Genomic DNA, 21,382 nt, shown 5'->3' with positions numbered 1-21,382 from the left:
GAATTTTATTTTTAAAAAATCAGCATACCCCATTGTTTGGTTTATTCTGTATGTCACAGAAAATCCTCAAGAGTCTACAACAAAAACAAATACATAAATGCACGAAGAAAAAGCCAGTATTAGCTGATGTCAAATCATATTATCTTGTCAAATTAACATCAGTTGATATTGGATTGTCAAATTAACACCAGCAGATACTGGATTGTCAAATGGATATAAGCTAATATTGGCTTTTTCTTATGTACTCATTTTTGTTGTTCATTCATGAGGTTTTTTTCTGTGACAATAGGGTGTGTCCATGAAATTACTTTTAAAAACAATCTTAAATAAATAAGTAATAATGTTCCGTGCCACTATGGAATGCTAGCGATCCGACACCCATCACTGTCACGCCAGAGCCTGCGATGGTTGTGAAGTGAATCTACACGTGATTCCGGGTTCAGGACGCAGAAGGGCACTGTTTTATTTGCATTTCAATTAGGATTAAATTTATTATATTTATTTCAGCTTTATGTTTTGTTGACAGCGAGGTCATTAGATACTGCTAACATTGCAGGACTTTACCCTTCCCACTTAAGAAACTATTAGTAAGAGATTTATTATGATTCTTGATCAGATTTTTTAGTTGGTTAGTTTTCTTGGTATTGTTGCGAGACGACCAGAGGGCTGTAGCAGGCGCTGGCGGCGCTTATCTCTGGGGAAACCCGGCTGTAACCCATGTATGCCAACCTCCTCCCCCTCCCCCCTATCCCACCACCTTCCACCACTTAGAACTGGTACATGGGCTCTATTAGAGGGCTGCTTTCTGAAAACCACACCTATGTCCCGCGGTGCTCATGGAAGGGAGGAAGGAGGTAATCGCCTGGTACATCCTGCGCATTTCGAGAGCACCGTCCCAAGAAGTGGCCTAGCAATCCTATTTATAATAATCAAAATACCATTATCTATAATTTTAGCAATGTCAGATCTTTTATTATCTACTTTTGTAAATTGTTCCCTTATACATAAAAATATTCTGACACTAGTGAATACATAACTTGGTTTTGTACAATGATTTGTATCTCTGAGTTTGGTTCATAATGACAATTTAAAAAGGGCCTTTTTTAGTTCTTCATATTGAATGGACTACTTAGTTAGTAAAATATTATATCCTATGTGTAAAATATTTATAACCAAGTTTTTTTAAGTAACTATTGTAAATTTCTGAGTATTAACCTCTTGATGTCTTGACGTGTTCTGATTACAGCTCAGATCCTTCCTTACCCTTCATACATGAAAACATATTTCACTCCCATACTTTTTTCACTGTAACTTCAAAATTATTTCTTTATTTCTAACATTTATTAACTTCTCATTTTGGTCGATGACTGTAACAAACATTTCAGCTATACTCTTCGTGTTTACTAGAAAATATGAGACTTTTTGTATAGCTGCAAACTCGTAAATAATGTGGTTTAGTTTAGCACTCTAAAAACTGTACCCTACGAAATTAGTTTTGATTGTTTTAACATTCACATTAAATATTGTTACTAACGCAGACACGTGCCAGGTTCCGAGCTGGCTGGCGGCCCCGCACGGCCACTGGTGTCACACGCCGTGTCAGGTGCCGTCCACTGACGTAAGACATGCCACACATGCCTGGCCGGACTACAAGGGTCGTCGATACCACCATCCCCCTCCCACAACCAAGCATTGTCCTTCCTCGGGGCTGTTATCTATCGCTGAGCGGCTATGGTAATTCCACGGGACTCTGCGCGGAGTGGCGTGAATGAGTGCCGCCTTTCACGACTTTTCGGGAGTCGGGTCAGGCCGGGATGGTTCTGGAAAGAAGACCCACTAGTACAAAAGAGCGACGCCAGCCTTCACAAGAGTTCCGAGCGAGTTCCGAGTGAGTCCCGCGACAGTTCCGGAGTTCCGAGAGTTCCGCGAGCGAATGGAAGTGCGACATCGGCGAAGAGGGTGTAAGACCCCCCCCCCCCCCTTCCTCCAGAGAGTGGCACGGTGCGGGGTTCGGCTGGTTCGCGAGAGTGCGGCGACTGAGTAGCGCGAGACTGTGTGTGTGAACAGGCGCGAGGTAAGGGGCGAACCACTTTTGAGCCTAGCTCCAGTGAGGAGTGCGAACTGCGGAAATTGACAGTCATTGAGTGACTTTAGAATAAACATTTTTGAGTGATAGTGATTTGTGATCGACATTTTTAAGTACAGGTATTTATTAATAACGTAAACATTAGGAATCAATAAAACTGTAATAAAACTTTATTGTGCTAACCGAGTTCTTCCCACATAGGTCGTAACATTTTAGTTTCAGAAATGGGATAGCCATAATTAAATTATTATTTACAAATATTTAATAGCGAATTAATAAACTTAAAATAAATTAAAATTTTGTTTTTCAAAACTAACTCAAGTTAGTTTTGAGTGTAGTCAATTTATTGTTAGTTTTGTAGATTTGAGTAAGAATACAGGTTAGATCGTAGGTTAAATTATAACATAGTATAGGATAGTAGTGATAGTGACAGATTAATAGTGTATGTTGACAAGGGAGATGGCAGCCGCCGAACTCAAAAACATAATGGCTTATTTGGCAAAATGAACAATAAAATGGAGAGCAACCAAAAAGAGATGGAGGAAATAATTGGTCATAGCCAAGAAGAGATGAAGAGCGAAATGAAGAATTTCCAAGAAGAGATGAAGAATTGCCAAGATGAGATGAAGAATGAAATGAAGAGCGGAATGAAGAACTGCCAAGAAGATATGAATAATGCCATGTACCGAGATCAAATACATAACGAAAAACCAAGAACAGATGAAGAGGGGCCAGGAAGATATGTGTAATGAACACGTGTCTGCTCAAGACGAATTAAAGAAGAATATGGATGAAATAAGTGTTCAGTTGGAAAGAAAAGTGCCATGTTTAGAGCAACATCTAGCAGAACATGAAGAACTGACGGCTCAACAGCTAGTTCAACTCGAGCTGGACACCGAACAGCAAGTAACAGCGGTAACTGAAGAATGCAATCGGATGCTCAAGGAAGCTACATCTGCAACGAAACGGAGTATTTTTTCCGGAGATGTGAATGTGGAAGGCGCAACTGGTCACCCAAAATTCAAGCCACCCACCTTTGATGGCCAATTGTTGTGGGCTGTCTACAGGCGACAGTTCAAGGCAGCTGTTGAAGTGAATGGTTGGGACGAGGAAGAAAAGGTTACGGCACTCGATTTGGCCCTGCGAGGATCTCCACTAGAGCTGCTGCAGACCATACCAGTTCCAGATCAAAAAGACTATAGAGTATTATTTGAGGCCCTTGAGCCTATGTATGGTGACCGACACATGGGCGAGGTGTATCGAACAGCCCTGAAGACACTTCAACAGAAATCTTCAGAAACACACCAAGAATTCGAAGCTGACATCGAGCAACTCATGCACCTTTCCTATCCAGAAGCACCAACGGAGTTCCGCCAGCAGCTAGCCACTAATACTCTTATAGACGGACTCAGAGATGCGGAGGTTCAGCAAACTCTATTTTGGGCCCAACACTCGAAGGGTTCTTAAACAGGATGTCCCAAAGGCAGACGCACAGACATTGAAGTAGGGAAAAGCTGAAGAGAAAACCCATCCCATACAAACCAGCTACAGGAGACACTTCACTTGTGCATGTACAGCTGGATTTGGAGGAAAGTATTGGAACTTGGACATTAGCAAAGACTTTTCTTGTTGCCGATACCACTGATGAGGTAATTCTATGGGTGGACATCATGAATCTATAGGGATTCGTTATTTACATGGAAGGACAGGTACTGTGTATTAAAGATGCAGAGGTGGCCTTGTTTATCACTGACCAACAAGAAGTTCCTGTAATACATGTGGTATTTAGCGAATCTGTTTCAATTCCAGCAAACCATGAACTGATAATAGCAGTTATTATTATGGAAGACACTAGAGGCAACATGAACTATCTGATAGAGTCGGATATGACATTAAAATTGAAGATTCTCCTGGTCGCCCGAAGCATTGCAAGGTTTGGCGAGGTTGTACCAGTCAGGGTGGCCAACTTTGATTCACGAACAAGGGTTCTTAAACAAGGTGTCCCAATAACTAGCTGTGAACAGTGTCTTGGGTAGGCCGGTGTGAGTCTTCCTCACCTATTTTAAGTGATGCGCAACCACTGAACCCAAATCTAGAACATCTACTAAGGCGATGCCAAAATAATCTAACAGATGGAATCTAACGCTGCTTTTCTTGTAAGCAACCAGGATGTCTTTTCCTTAGCGGATGCTGACCTTGGGAGAACAAGCCTGGTCCACCATCGCATCAACACAGGTGATGCTGAGCCAATCTGACAAGCACCACGGTGGCTGCCTCTAGCAAAACAGGAAGCTGAGAAGTTGATCGCGGTTATGATGGAGAGTGGTGTAATATAACCCTAGGGTCTCCCCAGTTGTTTTAATGGCAAAGAAGGATGACCAGCTAAGGTTCTGTGTGGAATACCGGAAGCTGAATGATATCACCAAAAAGGACAGCTACCCACTCCCACATATCAATGACACACTGGATACACTCTCTGGCACCAAATGGTTCTCTACACTGGACCTGGAGAGTGGTTACTGACAAGTGAAGCTGCAACTTGAGGATAAGGAGAAGACTGATTTTACGACAGGTAGTGGGCTGTTCCAATTCACTGTGTTACAATTCGGGTTATGTAATTCTCCTGCAACTTTTGAGAGATTGATGGAACTTGTCCTGCATGGCTTGACTTGGATAACATGACTAGTATACCTGGATTACATTATTGTGGTGGGGAATACTCACTACAAAATAACACCTCAATACATCAAAAAATATTGCTCACTATTGAAATATTCACACTTAAGAAAATTTGTTAAGTAGGTAAATATCAAAGCTAGGAATGACTGTAATAAATTAGTATTTAATTTAATTTGATATTTTGTATAAGTTAGATGTATCGAGCATTCTAATAGATTGATTTTGTATTTCTTAAAGTATCACATCATTTAGTTATAGTGCAACAGATTCGGCCAATGGACCACTTAGATCATACTGCAGTGTATTCATAGGCGTTGATAATATTCTGCCATCGAATAAATGAAAAGTTAGTAACATGTCTGCCGCACAGCGACGCGAAAACTAGATGGCACGGACCTACCTCATGGTAAATCTTTACATTATAAACATATTGCCAAAAAGTGAAAATAAAAACAAATAATATTCCGCGCACGAGATATTTTTTAAACATTTTCTTTATTATCTTAGTATTATTTGGACTTAACATATGTACATACTCATAGGCTAATAATTATAAAACGTGTGTGATTTAGTCATGCAAATAATAATTCGTGAAAAATAATTACCTTGTCAATTTGAGCCGAGAAAAGCATTTTAAGATTAAAAATATATAGTTAAACAGCTAAAACAATACTCATATAACTATGTTTAACAATACTGATTTACACAAGTAATTAAAATAATACGTACTTGAAAGAACACCATTTTCTTGCTAATATGGACATGGCTTGGTACACAACAATAAGCTCAAACCCCATTGTGTGGCCCCCTGTCCAAATACTCCCTTACTAGATGACAGCAAGTCGGGTGGCATCAGGCACAGGTGGGTCCCTACTGCCGCGACCCGTCTATCCCTTTCTAACCTGAGCCACACGCCACCATGTGGAGTCCGCCCAAGGGAATGGGGTCTGACAAGTTTTCTGCTCCGTTTGCAACCTATTAGCGTCAGATCAATGTTTCATGAAATAATGCATTGAAATTTGGCCTTGAAATTTTACTCCCATCGCGCCCAGAAAAATTTCACTTCAAAAAAAGTCCAAGAAAACTATTTTAAAAGATCTTCTTTATCAGATGATTTGCCCCTAAGTATGAAATCAAGTAAACACTGTGGTGGTTTGCGGGTTGCATCTAATAAAACCATAGGTGAAGAGGCACAGACTAACATGTGCCCTTACAAGCATTATGATTCTTCGAGTGAGCAATATAAAACTGTTATGTACCATAAATTCTAAATTTTGAGAGGATTCTCTCTAAAAATTGGCATGCCTCAGGAGAGTTTATTAATACAAAAATTGGACTTACAATGGAAAAATGTTTGTTATTTGAAACGATGCAATGCCTACAGGTATAAGGACGGGGTGGAACGCCATAGCATGGCAAGGATTGCGAACGGGTATTTGTAACACAACAACAATTTTTAAACAATAGTAAAGGTTTAATAAAACTTAACAAAAATAAATAACAAGGTGTTCATTACGTAACAAGAGTTTAACACACACAGCAAAAGTAAACGAGCCATTATCAAGGCTACAAAAGGTTAGATTTTACGCCGGCGGCGGCGCAACGTGGTACAAAACATGCGCGGTCCCATTAAGGGGATTGGTGCAGGACAAAAAACAGTCATTCGTCAGAATTTGTTGGAAATGAGCTTAAGTGTTTCATAAATGCTTGTTTATTACTACTGTATGGCCAGCCAGCACGTATATAAGCTAGCGGGTGAGATTTGGCAAGTTAGTGGCGAGAGAGCTTCTGTGAGGGGAGGTTGTCGAATGTTGCAGCTCTGAGGCCTGCCATCTAGCGGGAATCTTTCGAATGTCTTCCACAATATCGCCTTTCTCTCTCTCTCTATCTCTCTCTCCAACACGGACACCCAACCAGCTCTTATCGCTTCCCATCTCGCCTTATCCTTCATTCTCGGATCAGGTAGCCGCCCTTCCCCGCGTAGACTTTCGTGTTACTCCAGGAAACCAAGACAACCTGTGAACAATTTGTCCAAAGCTGAATTTTTGTACTGTGGTAGAGTTGACTATGCTTAATAACATACCGAAAGTTTACCGCTGTAGACCTTGTGCGTTATCACCGAAAATTTGCATTTAAGTCCTAGGTGACAGCAACTTGCATCAGTCCATTAAAATGCTACCCATTTATACAGTTTTTAATTTAGACTGTCCATAAACTTACCAAAATAATCTAGAAACTTTAATACACCCATTAATGTTAGAAAAATTTAAATTTTTAATATATATGATATAAAGCGATTAATTCACGACATATTTTTTTTTTATCTTTGCCACCCAGATAAAAATACGATTTACACCGATTTGAAGAGCCCAATGCGAAAAAAATGTCTAAATAAATGTTTTTAATTATACTTTTAGCTTTAATATAGTATATTTATAAAGAGTCTAGCATAATTAGTTGCCTCATTAAAGCTGCCCGAGCGTTGCAGTGTACTGCGGCCGTACTGATCTTTCACGGCCGGCGTGCTTAGAAACACGCTGCGTACTGCGACACTCAATAAACTTGGTATTATTTAGGGATTACTTAAAATATATTTAATGCATATGATAGGGTGTATTCATGTTACATCTATTGAGATATACATATTATTTTTTTATATATGAATGATTTTTGATACAATAAAATTAACAATAAACAATTTCTGCTTGGAACTTGTAAATCAAAATTCTAGAGGACCTCTGGTTTTATATATGTGTGTACGTATTTTGTTACAAAAATTTTATTATTAAAAATTATTTTAATACCAAAAAATATAATTATTTTTTATTTCTAATACATTATATTATTTTAGATCAGAACTGTGCAAAATTTTAATGTAGCCTATATTATAAAATATATATATATATTTAATTGTATGAAATTATTTTACTATATAACAATTGAAGAAAACGATACACCGTTAATGTGCTTATTGAGTTTTGTCACTTTTATAACATAATTCGGATGATAATTTTATTTTTTTCCAGAAAATAAATAATACATAAGTTGTGTTGTAAAATGTATTGATAGAATTACATATTTAGTAATTTTTTTTCTAAGTTAATTCATTGGAGTGCTGCGCCTAGCTTACTTCGTTGAATTGCTAGTGGCAAAGAGCGGTGGTGGATGTTTTTGCAAGAGTTTGACCGTATTTTATGACCCCAGCTGTGAGAGGGTGTTCGTCCCAGAAATCCTAACGGTCAAGGAAAATAGCCCTTCTCTGTAGTCACGTACGGGTCTGCTACTCGCGCAATATCGTCAGTTTATCACAACTTTCCGGGAAGTTCTATTGTTGTTATTTATTTATAATTTAGAAATTAAAGAGTCGATCATACTAACATTTTTACCTAAGCAAATTGCATCCTGGAAGATTTTTATCTACGTTTGCAGCAAAAATCACTTGCAGTTAGGAAACTTTTATTCTTTCAGAGTAAAATTCAGTCTGGAATTACCATACATTAAAAACCTTAGTTTTCTGGAGCAAAAAACGTCCCAGCACGAGCGACTTTAACACTGCTGCACCACACACTACGCAGCTTGAAATACATCAGTGGTCAGACTATTGTACCAGACACTCAAAATATACACATTTAAACCTTAAAAAAAAAAAAAAAAAACACAGACAATATTTATGAAGTGATTTTGACGTTACGCTCAACATGTAGTCAAATTTCTATAAAAAAAATATATTTTTTTTCTTACCTTTTATGATTAAAATTACCAATTTAATAATAGGACGTTTTAACTTTGAGGTGTTTATCACAGTTACCATGTAGGACATTATTTTATATTACTTTGGTGCCATAATGAGAACCGACTTAAAAAAGTATTAAAGTTATTAAATTTACGAAACATTTTTGTGGATCATTGTAGAAATTATCATTAAGGACTCAACTGCTCATTTATTGGTGTGATCACAAGGTTTCATCGGTAAACTTTTGACGTGTTACTAAGAAATGTTCATTCTACTACTGTACAAAATTTTTCCTTTGGGATAATTTTCCCTGTATTAAAAATTTTTGTTTCTTAACAGCGAAATTCGTCTCGACCCGAACCTACTTCGACAACCTCGCAGTAGTATACACTACGCGGCTCGGATCGCTTTAGTGGTCAGACTAATTGTATGAGACACTTAAAAAATATACCAATTTAAAGATGAATAAATATGCAACAACGATTACTTTAAGCGATTTCCACGTTGGGCTCTTTAAGTTTATGTAAGATGTATTTATATTTCCTTAAAATTGAATGAAAGTGAATTCGTTAACTTTAATGATTTAAAAGGTCTATTTTATAGAAACATGTTAAACTTTGTGCTTTTTATCACTATCCTCAGATAGGGCAATGTTTCTAGATTATTTTGGGTTCCATACTGAGGTCTACTCCATAAACTGCATTTGCAATATCCATTATTGTGGATCGTTGCAAAAAAATTTAATTTTGGACTTAACTACTCGTTTTCGGTGTGACACACAAGGTTTGCGGCAGTACTTACACTTTTGACGTGTTACTAAGAAATGTTCATTCTACTGCTGTACAAATTTCGGCTTTGGGATAATTTTCTATGTATTAAAAACCTTTGTTTCTTCACAGCGAAATTCGTCCCGACCCGAGCCTACTTCTGCAACCTCACAGTAGTATACACTACGCGGCTCGGATCGCTTTAGTGGTCAGATACATTGTACCAGGCTCTCAACAAATAAACTAATTTAAAATTTAAGAACTAAATCGTGATCGTAAATTGGCCGCCATGGTGATTTGCGAATTTATGGAGAAATAAAAGCAGTTAAAATCTTATGTAGTTTCCAAGAGACATTATTACATCACCAATCATCTTAAGTAACAGGTTTACAAAATTTCAACATATTCATTAACTAGTCAGTTTTTTTTCAAATGTGTTAGTATTAACAATCTGGACCATATCTAGTCGGTGAGGTCTGTATTGTTACAGACTATCTGTATTCCGGTATTTGGATTTTGAAGCGACTTAATGATTCGCTTTCAATGTCTATTAAAATATACCTAATGCTAATTGCAGGAATATTTCTACTCGATTTCAAAATTATAATTCCTGAACATTTGTAGCGGACACATTTCAATGTAACACTCACTGATTTTCGAGTTGTGTTGAGGTTTCGCATGCCACTTCGTGTACACGAGATGGCCCCTGCTCTGGTAACAATGAGTAGGGACACCTGTATTTCGCGAATACATTTCGTGTCAAGGTATTTCACAAAATACTGTAGCTTTTTATAAGAGGAAAGGCAAATTGTGAGGGTAAAACAGTACGGTGACCACATTCTCATTGGCCCCGTCAAGAGCGGGACGACACCTCTCACCGACCTCAGACAATAACCACAGGAGAAAAGCTACAGAATTTTGTGAAATACCTTGACACGAAATGTATTCTCGAAATACAGGTGTCCCTAACAATGAGTCATCACAACCGGTGCCGTCTGTACGAGCGTCTTCACAAGTTATCCTGAAATATGTTCTTAAATATTAATTCAAGTGAATTCTTAAAATCCTACACACCTTATCTTAAGTGTCGTAAATGAATCGTTATATTTTGTAAATCCATATAATATAGGAGCCACCATGGCGCGAAGCGATGGACGCGATACGAATAATATTTTTTTTACCAACCACTACATCAGTAAATATTTGTGGTTTCCATTCGCTATGAATTCAAGCATGTAACATTTGTACTGCTTCTTCAATTCGGCCACAGTTAAATGGGAGGCTCTGAATCCCTGAAAACTCCTCAACAAAATCAACGATGAATCACAGGCATTATAACAAACAGTTGTCACAAGTCAAGTAGCCAACGAGCAGGTGACATTTTTCGAGTCCGTAGAGGATTGACTATCGTACAGGTCATTGGCAACACGCCCTTACGCGCATGGTTAATACCCGCATGAGTAGAGCAGAGGTGCCCACCTCCCCCCCCCAAACACTATGACTCACCCCCCCCCCCCCCTAAACTAATTATGCCCCCCCCCCCGAATTTTTTTATGCCATTTTCTAAATGATTTACTCAATTATTTTATAATATTATACTTTTTTAGTATTATATTTTATCACATTTTGCATTAATTAAAACTGATTTTCTAATAATAATTTTGGTAATATCAGGTAATATTTCCATCCTGAACCGACAGATGCCAAACTGCGTTTGTTGAGGAAAGTGCGGGGTTGCCAATTTGATTTACAAGATCCCTTTCATTTATCAAAGCACCAGAATCGTATTTTCACATTAGAAGCTATAATTATGTAAATAATATATACATTTTTCTCGTCTTTTAACCACCCCCCCCCCCTAAAAATTTTAATGACGCAGTCTGCGTCGTTACCCCCCCCCCCCCCCCTTGTAGGCACCCCTGAGTAGAGTGTAAAGGCGTAAGCATGATACACATCTGGTCCTCATCTAACCGCGCACACTTAGATTTAACTCAGGATAGGGTGAAAAATATTTACTAATTTTGCAGTCCTAACAGTCACCAACGAAACGCCAGCAAAATAAATAAATAAGGCCACGAATATTGTTCGTGAATGAAGGCGAAGCTGATACTTTGGAAACGTTACCAGCATATATTAAATAATGTTTAACTATTATTTACGTAGCTTACTTCTTAAAACTGCATTCATGTAAACTGATTTTGTGTGAGACTATGTTGAGTGTTTTCTGCTACACTTATTTTTCTGAAAAAAAGTATATTGTGGCTTAATAAACTTGTTAACATTGATGCCTGTCATAAAAAAAATTCAAACGTAATCATACGGATACATGTTGAGTATAGTTTATGAATGGTTCACGCATTGCTGGAAAAAAAAAAGCATGTTTACAATTTTACACATCTTTATGTTGTCGCATCGCGTCCATCGCGTTGTACATACGCAACTCTGAAAAATAAATGTATGGTAAAAAAGCTATAATAAAATAATCTCTTATCTTTCTTTATTCTTTTTTCTAAGCGCTCTAATGGCTTTCGATAATTTTGTTCTTTTGTGTACTATGCTTGGTGGAGGTTTCTTCGGCATTTTATTCCTGAATAAATCTCACGCTTACAACAAAAAACATCTAGCTAAATCACTGTGCTAAATAATAACAGAGAATAACCATTCAATTATACGCCGAGCTAGACCAAACACGTTCTCTTATCTACTGAAAATGAGTACGTTGACCATATCAGTTTCGCGCGAAATCCCGTCTCCCCTTCGTAAACAGCAGACAGCTGAGGCAGGGTGGGAACGAGAGAAAACACTGGCTGCAAACTGTTCGGGAAACTGTCGCAAGGTGTCACTACTGTCCAGCGCGCTCCATAATTTCTCGTATCCGAGCTTGCACGCTGCTCAAACTTCTACAGCTACGTTTTTACTTTAGGTCCGACTGCAATAAGCTAAAGACTAAAATAAAGTCAATCATTCAGCCGACAGATATATTGGCGTTTGAATTACAAATGAAAACGCGAATGTTATTAAATTCGCAAATGAATATCACGCAATTTCGTAGCAGCTCATTTATTAAAATTCAAATTGTAAATACGTTAAATTAATAATGATTACAGATAAAATAATGGTCACAGTCATATCTCCCGTGTCTGAAAATTTATCTGCGAAAGTTTTACCACTGAATTCTTTATAGTTTATTAATAAAGCTTGAATTTAAAAAATTCCCGAAAATCAGCAATAACTTAATTAAAATAAAAAAATTAAAAAAATAATTTTACACCAGAATGGTTCAAATCTTCTCTAGTAGCTGAATCATTAACAAATATATTGTTTTTTTTAATACGATGCTGGTGCACCAATCCCCTTAAGGGGCCTCGAAAGAGGGCGTCACAAGGTAGACGCATTGAAACTGCCAAATTACAAGATTGCCAAAATGCAGGGAAACCCACTGCCTTATGCGCATTACGTGCGTTACAAAAGTAAGTTACATTATCTGAAAATTAATAATTACGTTACGTTTTACGTACGTCGACGACTCAGGGGAGAACAGTTACAAACAAGTGAAGTTAAATTAAATAAAGTCGAGTTACCTGAAAACCAGGTGGCGATCGAAAAGGAATTTAGACAAAACACACAAAATTCAATAAACGTTTACATTATGGCAAGGGCCACCGCCTTACTCCAACTTACATTTTCTTTCCCCCGAGATCGCGCACGTCGTACAAAGTTAAAGTCCAACTGACTGACTACATGCTGGCTAACAATTACTCGAGCTCTCACAAGAGACTAAAATAGGTCTGACAAGCTAGTTGATACTAGAAGAACAAGAAGAACAAGACCGAATAAATTGAAAACGTCTGCTTTTATAACATATGTGCCGCGCAGCGCGCATGCGCCGAACGGAGGAGGAGAGGGAAGAAGCAAACAGGCATACACTAGGAGGGGGAAGCAAGCAGGCATACGCTAGGAGGGGGAATCAAGCAGGCATACGCTAGGAGGGGGAAGCAAGCAGGCATACGCTAGGAGGGGGAATCAAGCAGGCATACGCTAGGAGGGAGAAGCAAACAGGCATACACTAGGAGGGGGAAGCAAGCAGGCATACACTAGGAGGGGGAAGCAAACAGGCATACACTAGGAGGGGGAAGCAAGCAGGCATACGCTAGGAGGGGGAATCAAGCAGGCATATGCTAGGAGGGAGAAGCAAACAGGCATACACTAGGAGGGGGAAGCAAGCAGGCATACACTAGGAGGGGGAAGCAAGCAGGCATACGCTAGGAGGGAGAAGCAAACAGGCATACACTAGGAGGGAGAAGCAAACAGGCATACACTAGGAGGGGGAAGCAAGCAGGCATACACTAGGAGGGGGAAGCAAGCAGGCATACACTAGGAGGGGGAAGCAAGCAGGCATACGCTAGGAGGGAGAAGCAAACAGGCATACACTAGGAGGGAGAAGCAAACAGGCATACACTAGGAGGGGGAAGCAAGCAGGCATACACTAGGAGGGGGAAGCAAGCAGGCATACACTAGGAGGGGGAAGCAAGCAGGCATACACTAGGAGGGAGAAGCAAACAGGCATACACTAGGAGGGGGAAGCAAGCAGGCATACACTAGGAGGGAGAAGCAAACAGGCATACACTAGGAGGGGGAAGCAAGCAGGCATACACTAGGAGGGGGAAGCAAGCAGGCATACACTAGGAGGGGGAAGCAAGCAGGCATACACTAGGAGGGGGAAGGAAGCAGGGGACGACGAGTCGCCGCCCACGCAGACGCGCGGTGTTTGAAAGAAGCGGCGATCCTAACGCTTCAACGACCCAAATTAAATTGCGTTAAGATAAAAAAATGTTAATGGGTTCACAATTTGCAGACAATAATTCCCATTAAAATTCAGTTATTTCCATTCTGGAGGAATTGCCTGAAACGGGGTACATATCAAAATGAACAGTCGGTGTGTTATTGTTAATATAAGAAGCATAAAAGTGGTTGTAGAATATTTGCACTGGAAAGAGCGAAACTATTGGTGGACGGAGTTCTCCAACAACCTAACACAACAGAGAATTCAATAAAAAATTAACGGAAAAGGGAAAGGGTAAAGGGGCATAATATCTGGTGGAGAGGAGAAAGGGTGTAAAATAAAAGGGGGTAGCCATGTTGTAGAGGGAGGGAGAAGGGAAAGAGATAAAAACAAATGGGGGGAGAAATTCGGGGGGTATGATGGCAGAAAGTGTAAGGGGGAGGGAGAGAGTGCTAATTTTCATATTCTTTGTGTGGACCAGAACGAACATGTTCGCTTTACTGTTTCCATAATAATTTTTCCGAAGAAGTGATTTTAATCAGCCATTAGATATTAACTGAAAACTTTGCATCGTGGATGACTACAAATCAACAAAGATCTTGTTTAGAGCTGCATAGTGTATGCTGGATTTTTACACCAGTTGTATGGCATTTCTAAAACATTTAAATGTTGCATTTAAGAGTTTAAATTTATTTAATATTAGGAGTATTTACCAAATTTTTTAATCTTATTTCGGATAATTATTTGTAATATTAGTGCTTAAGTCTTCACGTATCCTTCATACTTCTACCTTAATCATTGACTGACGAATGATATGGCCTGTTAATTTAGATATATATTTTTCACTAGTGATTCGTTTGAAGTACATGTTACGGTACTTTTGGGCTATAAAATAGTAACTATTTAACCATTCTATCTATTCTTTTTTTACAGAGCAGTTTCCCTTATGTATCAACTAGTCTGGAAGCACTGCTGCTTATTGGGATGTCTTCTCACCTTAGTAAAGTTCTTATTGTATACACCGAAGTGGCCCACATGCCAAAGGTGCGCTACTTGAAGAAAACTGTTGTCAGCATTATTACAGGTAGGAAAATACCAACCATTAATTTTTTCAACTTCCGTAGTTAATAAGTGTTTTGTATTACTTATGTTTGGTGTTTTATACGCTCATCCATGACTCAGTTACGTTTACCAGTAAGATTTAATAATATCAATTTTATTTTTTGTGTTCATTTTTAATGTTGACTCATTATGAATTAAGCATTTTAAATATATTAAGTGTTACCTTAAACTGACTTGCCATGTAATAAAGTTGCAGCGTTATAAAAAGAGTAATAGCCAATGAGAAGCCAGGCACAGAACAAGGTGCCTGTCAGGGTCACAATAAATAACTCAAATCCATAGTATATGTAATTTTGAAATAGATTAAGAAATATTGATCTTTACAGCTAAAAATTAGGAATTTCGGTTATAACGGCCATAATTAAGTCCACGTATTTAAAACTCGACAAAAAAATTTAAAAGCAAGTACATTCAAGTAAATGTAATTGTTAACATTCTGAGAGTGGGCCTTTAACTGTAGTGTTACAGGGTTGGAAAAGAGTTTTACTTTCCGCTGTGTCCACATTAGAAAGATTAGAAATTTTGCAGAGGAGAGTATGGATTGAATGATGTTCAGAATAGTGTCCCAGGGAACTAGAAGATATAAATATGTTATTTGACTGATTCAGTAGGAAAAAATCTTTTAAAAAACATTTAGTGGATAAAGGTTTATCTCTAGCCGTTTTCCTAAATTTTTATATTCCATTTAATACACCAGAGGATAACTAAAGGAAAAACCAACACTTGATAAACCATTAAGTAAATCAGTAATAATTTTTTTGGAGCCATGATAAGTTTTATTACCACCGATTTAAGCAGCATTCTTGCGCAAAACTTTCTAAAGCTTTACTGTTAAATTTGTTTGTCACTGCCATGGCAATCATGTTCGCAATTATCTTCTTTTGCAGGTCAGTATGTGATCGCTTTTACTCTTTAGCAACCTGGCACACAACTCTCTGAGTCTGCAGCTGCATTCCTGGTGGCTACTCTACCACATGGTTCTGTTCAAAATTTTTGTCACTGCAATAACTCTTTGTTCACAATTATTATCTGTTGCATGTCTGCCTCTGATCGCAGTAATCTGCGGCCACCCAGCGCACAAATCTCTTGGGTTTCAGCTGCACCTTGATGGCCACTCTATGACACGGTTCTGTCCAAAGTGTTCGCCACTTCAACGACTGTCATGATCACAATTATCTTCTGTTGCAGGTCATCCCCTAAACACAGTTTTCTACAACCAACTGGAACACAACTCTCTGGTACTGCAGCTGACTCTTGGTGGTGACTCTGTGGCACGGTGCTGTTCAACGAGTTCGCCACTGCCATGAATGTGTTGTTCGCATTTATTATCTGTTGCAGGACTGCGTGTGATCGCAATACTCTGCAGCCAGCTGGCTCACAACTCTTTGGGAATGCAGCTGCTAGCTGGTCGCTACTATATGGCTCGGTGCTGGTCAACGTATTCGCCAATTCCATGTCTGTCATGTTCGTTTTATTAACTTTTACAGGTCTGCCTGTGATCGAAGAAATCTTTCAGCCACCTGACTGATATCTTTGAGACTGCTGCTGCACTCCTGGTAGCTACTCTATGACACGGTGCTGTTCAACGTTTATACCACTACTATGAATGACATGTACACAATTATTTTCTGTTTCAGGTTTGCCTGTAATCGCAGTACTCTGCAGCCCCCTGGAGCACAAATATTTGGGGCTTCATCTGCACTCCTGTTTTCTACTATATGACACGATGCTTTTTAACGTGTTCGCCACTGCCATTTAAGTCATGTTCTCAGTTATCTTCTGTTCACAGGTCTGATGTGATCGCAGTATCTGCCGCCAACTAACGCACAACCTTAAGGTCAGCATTTGCACTCCTGGTAGCTACTCTATGACACAGTGCTGTTCAACGTTTATGCCACTACTATGAATGACATGTACACAATTATTATCTGTTTCAGGTTTATCTGTTATCGCAGTTTACATCTTTCTGAGGCTGCAGCTGCCCTCCTGGTGACCCATCTATGGTACAGTGCTGTTTAACATGTTCGTCATTGCCATGACTGTCTTGTTTTCATTTATTATATGTTGTAGGTCTACGTTTGCTCTCAGTACTCTGCATCCACTTGGCTCTCAACTCTCTGGGACTGCAGATGCTCTCCAGATGGCTACTCCATAGCACGGTGTTGTTAAACTTGTTCGCCACTGCCTTGACTGTCATGTCCGCGATTATCTTCTGTTACAGGCTGTCTGTGTTCGCAGTACTCTGCAGTCACCTCGCTCACAACTCTCTGGGGCTGCAGGCTGCACTCTTGGTAGCTACTCTATGGCACGGTCCTGTTCAGAGTGTTCGCCACTGCCATGACTGTCATATTCGCAATTATCTTTTGTTAAAGGTCTGCCTGTGATCGCAGTTTTCTGCAGCCACCTGGCATATAACTCTCTAGGGCTGCAGCTGCATTCCTGGTGGCTACTATATGGCACGGTGCTGTTCAACATGTTCGTCACTGCCATGACTGTCATGTTCGCAATGTTCGTCTTCTTGTACTTCAGCGTCATGCGTCGCCTGCAAATTGTCTGTGATAAGAAGCTTCTTGATACATCTGGTGTTACACGCAGGTCAGTACTTTATCTACAACTTTAATAATTGTGTGAAGTATTTATTTTGATGTTACCTACAGTATGCATTTAATATTTCAAAGGGTCTGGTTAGGAGTAGGCAGTACTTTGAAATAAAAAAATTATTTACAGAGTAATGTTATTAGCCCCTGACAAACATACAAACTATCGCTACTTAAGTGTAATAACTTGGAATAATAGCTTTGCATTTTATTTTTTGCTAGTGTTTCTTTTCTTTTTTATCTTATTTACTGTACTTCCTTAAACATATTTAAAGCTAGTGTGCAAGGTGTTGATCCAGAATCTGACCTAGGAAAACAATTGGCTTTTTTTTCTTTATATTGGCATGTTTGTGTAACATTCACCCAAATTATTTCAACGTTTAAGTGTTGCACTCCAATATTACCCTCTTTCATTCAAAATTGTCAATATAAATAAAAATAAATGTGAGCGAGTCTTTCGGCGATCGTCAATGATGTGTAGCTTCTAACCTCGGTAACGAGCAAAGTCATGTGTTCTCATGTTGCAAATACACTTATAATAGGAAACTCGGGTTGCGGAAACGAAATTTGACGTAGAACCGTTTAAAATAATTCTGAGCGTGATGAATATAAGCAAATTGTGATTTCAACTATATATCTGTACTCGAATCACGCGTAGTTTCCGCAACCACTGATAGAATTATTTGCCGGAGCAGCTATGTTGCCTATTAAATAATTTGAGTAAAAGACGAAATTTAAACAATATAATGAAACTGTTTCTATAAAAACGTAAACGTCTTTAAAAATATTAAACCCCAACATTTGACCTGATTTGCAACAAGGATTTTTATTAAAATCGTCATATCTTATTAAATTTTACTAAACTAATAATTTCCCTTTGGTTTTGTGGACTTTGGTGCGTGGACGCTATCACGCTTAGTTTCCGCACTCGCCGTTAGAATTCGCTGCCGGAACAGATATTTAGACTATCGTATTATTCGATTTTCAGACCGAAATTTTTACTATATAATAAAATGGCTCCGATAAATGACAAAAAGTCTTGAAAAAATACGTTAAAATTCAATAAACAGTTAATACTCCTAATTTTCCCTTTGTCATTGTGAACATTTTTGGGCGCCATCCGCAACAGATGGCAGCACTGTGGTTGTTGCACATTTACTTTTTCATGAAATTACTCCCACCAAATGTTGTATCCTGAGAGCAAAGATGTTACACATCAAAAACCTGGAGTAGTTGAATATCCATTTAAGAGAGGAGATTCTTTGAAAATTAAAAACTTGTTTTAGAAACATTCTTTAGATTTTGTACACCACAATTTTACATATATTTGAGAAATGGTAGCTAAACGATTTAATGATTATCATTCAACTGGTCATCAATAATAGATAATTTCTTGAAAGTTTTATTTATCCATAATGTTTTAAATTTGATTAATATTTTATATAAATTATAAAATATTTGAAAAAACAATAAAAAAATTATTGAAACATCAACCCTAACAAGAAATAAGTGGTTAGGCTAAAAGAGAAACTTTAAATTTCCTTTAGTATAGGCGTGCTGCATTCATTATCTGTGAGCCTCGTAATTACAGCACCCCAAGAGATTTTGTGCCTCGCACATACAAACTTCCTGCTGGGTAGAACGGCTAAAGGAAATCATCACTGCTTTTGTTATATCCATCAGTGTTTATTTATATTATTATTTTCATTATGCATTCCAATTTGTGGAATGACAAGTCATGGTTAACAATTTACCCAGAAATTATAATCTCCTAAACTGTTTGCTGTTAAAGTGTTCTAATTAGTAACAGCTTAGTGTCAGTCACACTGTAACAACTTTTAAAAATATTTAGTCACTCTCCTTACTTTTCCGAGGCTTAAAACATAATTAAATTTTGTTTCAGGGTCGGTCTGCTGAGGCGAGGAGCCACGATATTCTCCTTCATGCTAGTTGTAGATGTTTCGAGCGTGTGCTACGTTAATCTGCATTCCAGGAGCTACCACTACATTTTTAGTCTATCAAGTGCCTTGTTGGTGAGTACTGGCCAACATCGAATTAATAGAAGACGCCATGACAATAGGTAGTGTAAAATAAATAGCCAGAACAAATAAACGTCTGTGATACGGTATACCACTGATTATCTGAATAGATGTAGCGTTTATTTAGTTTTTAATTGCTGACAAACTTTATATCGGTTACTTTCCAACACTTTGATGTTGAAAGTGCCTTCCTTTTTTCGCTGAAATAAAATACCAAAAAAAATGCATGCCTATGTCCAACTAAAATATAGGTTTGTATGTGCTTAGTTAAACTGGCAGGTAATTAGGAATTATATTTATCTGCAGTTCAATCAAAATGGGAATCCTGATTTCTGTTTCAACCTGTGACCCAAAACTCTAATGTACCCACACTTTATTCCAAGTGAAGCTGGGCTGTGATTAGTAGGAGTCACACCTGGAGGCGAAGAGTCTTCTGACTGACTTGAGGTGTGGAGTGTAGTGGAACGGATACAGGGCGGCAGCAGAGGGGGGGAGGGTATAAGAGGGATATCGCCCCCCCCCCCCCCCCCCTCCTTTGAAAGAAATTATGAAAAGATTTGTAAAATATCCGTGAAGACAGTAGGTATGTTACTGTGTGAGAAGCCACGTCACCTACAGCTACTACTGTAGGTCCATATGTCAGTGTGTTAGTGCCAATAGTAATGTAAGTTTTTTTAATAGACTTGTTCAAATTTTTAATTTCCCTCTTTATTTTCTTCAAATCCTTCCCTCCCTGAAATGAATACCTGAATCAGCCACTGAACGGATCGTACAAGCGTTCAAGGGCCCTAGCGTGTATTCGGCTGGGGAGAAATATATTTTGTCAAGCACAGTGGATACATACTCAATGTTAATGCAGGATGTGCATACTGTCTTTAAACTTGTGAAAACTAAAACGACAGAAATGCATCTGGATGTAATTTGGTCAGGTGAGTAATCAAAGAACATACATTGCAGTATGTCGAATTCGAACTTGTGTATTTCGAAATCGTGGGTAATACCAAAATTTGTGTTGGTACCTTGAATTTCTTTTTTAATCAGTGTAAAAACGTAAGTTTGGTTTATTCAAAGTAAAATGCACATAAATTTGAGAAAAAACAGGCAAAATTTCTGTGGATACAACATATTCTTTATTTTTCAATAGAGGAAGGAAGGAATCTGTCGGCAGCTTGAGACTTCAAGAATTTTTTTTTTACGGACGCCATTGCTGGTTACATTTTTTTCATAAGAAACCATAACGCACAAAAATGATGAATATACAAACAACCAGAAAACAAACCAAAATCAGTCGAAGTCAAAAGTTAAAAACACATACAGACAAAATTCCGTGGAAGGAATTAGTCACAAACATATTACAGCACAGATGGACACAGTGGGCTAACAACGACGAGGCATTGAAAAAAAAGTAGATAAATACTAAAAACTACATAGAGCACAATGCGGGGGAGAGAGGGTTGGGAAGTGCAGCATCTACCTTGCATCGATAACTGCCAGTGCGATGTTTGACGAAGTTTTTTATAGTGTTATCTTGATGTAATAGCCGTGTGCACAATTGGAAAGTATTTTATCCTCATTT

At 38.4% G+C, this 21,382-nt stretch overlaps 1 protein-coding gene across 1 annotated transcript in view; it reads left to right on the top strand.

The window, feature by feature from the left end:
• The window catches only part of LOC134531698 (uncharacterized), a 286,722-nt gene that overhangs the window by 250,183 nt on the left and 15,157 nt on the right, over nt 1-21,382 (top strand). Inside the window, exons 17-19 of the mRNA XM_063367509.1 lie at nt 14,982-15,132; nt 17,543-17,765; nt 19,671-19,800. Of these exons, the coding sequence (XP_063223579.1) occupies nt 14,982-15,132; nt 17,543-17,765; nt 19,671-19,800 (504 nt within the window). The remainder of the gene's footprint in view (nt 1-14,981; nt 15,133-17,542; nt 17,766-19,670; nt 19,801-21,382) is intronic.

Source organism: Bacillus rossius, chromosome 5 (assembly GCF_032445375.1).
Source record: "Bacillus rossius redtenbacheri isolate Brsri chromosome 5, Brsri_v3, whole genome shotgun sequence".
In the NCBI taxonomy this organism is placed as follows: Eukaryota; Metazoa; Arthropoda; class Insecta; order Phasmatodea; family Bacillidae; genus Bacillus; species Bacillus rossius.
Note: the sequence above shows the minus strand (reverse complement) of the source record. Positions and strands in the feature narration are given on the sequence as shown.